This window comes from Arachis ipaensis, chromosome B09 (assembly GCF_000816755.2).
Source record: "Arachis ipaensis cultivar K30076 chromosome B09, Araip1.1, whole genome shotgun sequence".
NCBI lineage: Eukaryota > Viridiplantae > Streptophyta > Magnoliopsida > Fabales > Fabaceae > Arachis > Arachis ipaensis.
The window spans coordinates 129,337,837-129,341,508 of record NC_029793.2 but is presented as its reverse complement, the minus strand read 5'-3'; the positions used below and the strand labels follow the sequence as shown (position 1 = coordinate 129,341,508).

The window sequence follows — 3,672 nt, the reverse complement described above, 5'->3', positions numbered from 1 at the left end:
AAAATATCATTACGATTTGTTTAAAAAATACTTTATATTTTATATGTATGCGTGTCCCCATGTCTTATAAAATTTTAAAATTCGCGTATTGGCATATCCAGTATCGTGTCGTATCCCGTGTCCGTGTCAGTATCCTTCCATCATAGCTAGTATAGTTTTTTTCGTCTCTTCCATGAATTTCATATAAAATTTCTAGCTACTCGAGATAAAATCCTTTTGCAAGCCAAACTTCAGAAATGATTACATTTAAGAACTGCTAAAGTAGTACAAAAACATTTTCATTCAGCACCAGAAAGGAATCTTTATTCATCTAAATGTTGCTATTGCATGGCCATTTTTACATAGATGTTTATACAAAATTGAACATCACCAAATTGGCTTAGTGAACAAAATTACCAACATGCTCAAACTCAATTGTTGGAAACCTCACTGTTAGAACCTCAACCTGTATTATTCTCAGGAATTAGACCCAAGATATTATTTAACAGAGAATGATATGGCAAAACCACCAAAAACTGTTTCAGATGAGGAAATAAAATTGTAAAGGACAAAAGAAAAAATGGGGATGCTATGCAAGTTCGGGTCAGGCTCTGCATCCATATCGATTGGTCATAACTCCAATCAATCAATCAAGGAAAGTTTGTTGTGTGTAATTTATAAAAGAAGCCTTCTTATATCACTGAAGTTTGATTTCAAAGCAGAGAGAAATGCACCTGCAAAATCAAATCAACGCACATAAGCACCCTTTAATCAGTCTTCAGTTGCCAATTATTAATGGAATGTAGTCAATTTAGGGCATTATGGTGAAGAATTGTTCCATTTTTGGTTTGTGCGTTAATCAATTATCAAACTAATTCAACCAACAGATTATTTATTAACTACTAAATTAATCTAATTAATTTATTACTTATTGGTTCCAACATTAATTTAATAGCCACCTAATTAGACATACCTCCAACTTTGCCATCGAAAACACGATGATCAGCCGATAATGTTAAGTTCAACTTATTGACGACTGCTGGCTTCTCAATTCCTAATGAATAATAACCAATGTCAAAACAAATGAAAATTATAAGATTAACTGACATACAGAACATCCATTAACTCATACCATCAGATCCAATTATTGGTTCCACAACTTTGTTGCCCCTCCCTACAGCAAGAATGCAAGCCTGCAGCATATAGTAAGAAACAACAATCATTTTTTTAAGTTTGAACATCCACAAAGGCTACTCCGCTCCGCCCCTGTACTAAGTAAAATTTATATAGATTGTGAGCAGTATATGGGGATATTTGCCAGGGCGAGTGTGTGTGTGTAGAGATAGAGATATAGCGAGTACCTGTGGGGGGTTTATAATAGCACAGAATTTATCCACAGGATACATTCCTAAGTTTGAAATGCTGCATTGTACAAAGCTCAGGGTTATTACTTTACAATAGTATGTTCTTTTTCCCCTAAAAAAAGGATGAATGGGGAATTTCTAAGCCTGCCAAACAATGAGGTCAGCTCACCTAAAAGTACCCCCTTGGAATTCTTGTGGCTTCAACTTGCCATCACGTGCCTTTGCTGCTAGTTCCTTGACCTAAACAATCAACAAATTATTGAAGATTTTCAAGAAGTAAATAAAGGTATTTGCTTTCTAAATTTTCAATTAATCTAGAATGAATGTGACTGCCTAAATTTCAACACAAACAAGATAAGATGTCCCGATACAGTCATTATACAGAAACCTATATAGATGACTATAAATTACCTCAGACGAGATGGCAGATATTGTCTTATGATCAGCATTTCTTATTATTGGAGTCATCAAGCCCTGTAGACATGAGATTTGAGTGCTTTATAAAATACGGTGATGCTACATGACCAAGTCATTTTGGTAATCAAGTTCAACCAAGTTGGTTCAATAACTTAAGGATTGATATTAGTTGAAGAAGAAGAAGGGAAAGGAGGAGAGGCATAAGAAGAAGAAAGACTTGGTTGTACTTGGTTACAAAAATAACTTGTTCACCTAGCATTTCTCTATAAAATCATACTAACAGTTCAAACACTATCCATTACCTTCTCAGTGGCAACCGCTATAGATATGTCAACAGAATCACATAAAACAACTTCACCCTTTTCAGCATCCCAGTATGCTGCCATAACAGAAAAAAGGATTTCAAAATTACAAACTCCTATGGAGAATAATTCAGTTCCATGAATAGGTTTGTAAAGAGCAATTGCAGGACTATGGACACTAATGAATGAACCAAGTCAAGAATAACACATATATCAAAAGACAGTAAGAGAGAATTGTTTACCATTTGCTTCTGGGACATTTCTGAGAGCAGCTGCTACAACTTTGATAATAATGTCATTCACCGAAACTTTAACATCATACTGCTCTGCAATCAACGGGAAAAATAAAGAATATACCGGATTGCAAATGTACTAGGAACAATAGTAATAAATTTTACTAGTCCATACCTTTAAGATCTTTTCTAAGGGAGAGAAGAGGATCCAAAGTAACATCTAACTCATGGCAGTGAAAAGATATAATAGCTAGTTAGTGTACATATGAATTAGGTTGGACTAATATGAAAGGCATAGGAGAATTAAAACCTGATGATAAATACAAGTGTGGTGTGTTTTGTTTTGATTCCAACAACCTCTTTGCAATAACCTGCATAACATTCAAAAATAGGTGTTATGACAAACATTTCTCCCTAAATATGAAAGCATTTAACTCCAAATAAAAGCAAACAAACGGCGGCTTCACAAAGACCCTTTGAATGCTCTTTACATATCGTTATTTAGCAAGGATACTTCTCACTAAAATACAACATGCCTCTAAAAGGATTTGAGGAGCCTTCCTCTTGTTTAACAGAAAATTCATCAGACCAACCTTGCGAATTTGACTATTGGGAAGATCTTCATATGCATCTGACTGCTTTGAGGCAGAAGCAGACTTTGACTCTGGTGATGCTGCAGATTGTTGATGACTTTGAGATGGTGATGCCTTCTCTTTAGCTGAATAAGGTTTTGGAGTCAATTTTCCTGATTTAATTGCAGACAGAACATCCCCTTTCAGTAAAGTGCCATGTGGACCAGAGGCATTTATTGTCGATGCATCCAATCCATATTCCGAAATTAGCAACTTTGCAGCTGGGCTAATTCTTTTTGAACTAGTTTTCTGTGGTTTCACCTCAGTTTTAGTATCATGTTTGGTGGTCTGCTCATTTTTGCTTGCAGATCTGCTACCACTAGAATTCTTTACAGCTTCAATATCACCTGCATCTTCAACCTTGCATTACACCAAGTACCATAAGTATTTTTATAATCCAGTGCATGTCATGAAAAAAGAGAAAGGACAAACCAACCAATACGTAGATAAAATATTGTTAGATGTTTCCTTTCATGGGAAGAGGAACAAAATGTTAAGATCCTACTCTTACACAAATATACTTTATGTTGAATTTAAGTTACAAAAAAGAATTTCCAGACTTACTGTTATTGCAATAGGTTGTCCAACTGCCACTTCTTTTGAACCTTCTGGTGCAAGTATCTTAGCCAAGTATCTAGAACCCAGATGATAGGCATGAGTAAAAATAAAGCATGTTTGACAGATCAAAATAAATAAATAAATAAATAATGTTTGTAAAATTTGTGCTAAAAGTTTGGTCTGTAAA

General features: G+C 34.8%; 1 protein-coding gene across 5 annotated transcripts in view; it reads right to left on the bottom strand.

Moving 5' to 3' along the window:
• Positions 263-3,672, bottom strand: part of LOC107617291 (dihydrolipoyllysine-residue acetyltransferase component 1 of pyruvate dehydrogenase complex, mitochondrial) — an 8,306-nt gene continuing 4,896 nt past the window's right edge. For 4 of the 5 annotated variants that reach the window (XM_016319025.2, XM_016319024.2, XM_016319026.2 and 1 more), the window contains 12 exons: positions 3,492-3,561; positions 2,889-3,287; positions 2,606-2,666; positions 2,471-2,515; positions 2,305-2,388; positions 2,063-2,139; positions 1,755-1,817; positions 1,513-1,583; positions 1,341-1,401; positions 1,112-1,172; positions 953-1,033; positions 263-713 (listed from right to left, as the gene is read on the bottom strand). In XM_016319025.2, coding sequence (XP_016174511.1) covers positions 655-713; positions 953-1,033; positions 1,112-1,172; positions 1,341-1,401; positions 1,513-1,583; positions 1,755-1,817; positions 2,063-2,139; positions 2,305-2,388; positions 2,471-2,515; positions 2,606-2,666; positions 2,889-3,287; positions 3,492-3,561 — 1,132 coding nt within the window. In that variant the 3' untranslated portion in view covers positions 263-654. The remainder of the gene's footprint in view (positions 714-952; positions 1,034-1,111; positions 1,173-1,340; positions 1,402-1,512; positions 1,584-1,754; positions 1,818-2,062; positions 2,140-2,304; positions 2,389-2,470; positions 2,516-2,605; positions 2,667-2,888; positions 3,288-3,491; positions 3,562-3,672) is intronic. The other variant, XM_021110392.1, reaches the window with a different exon arrangement.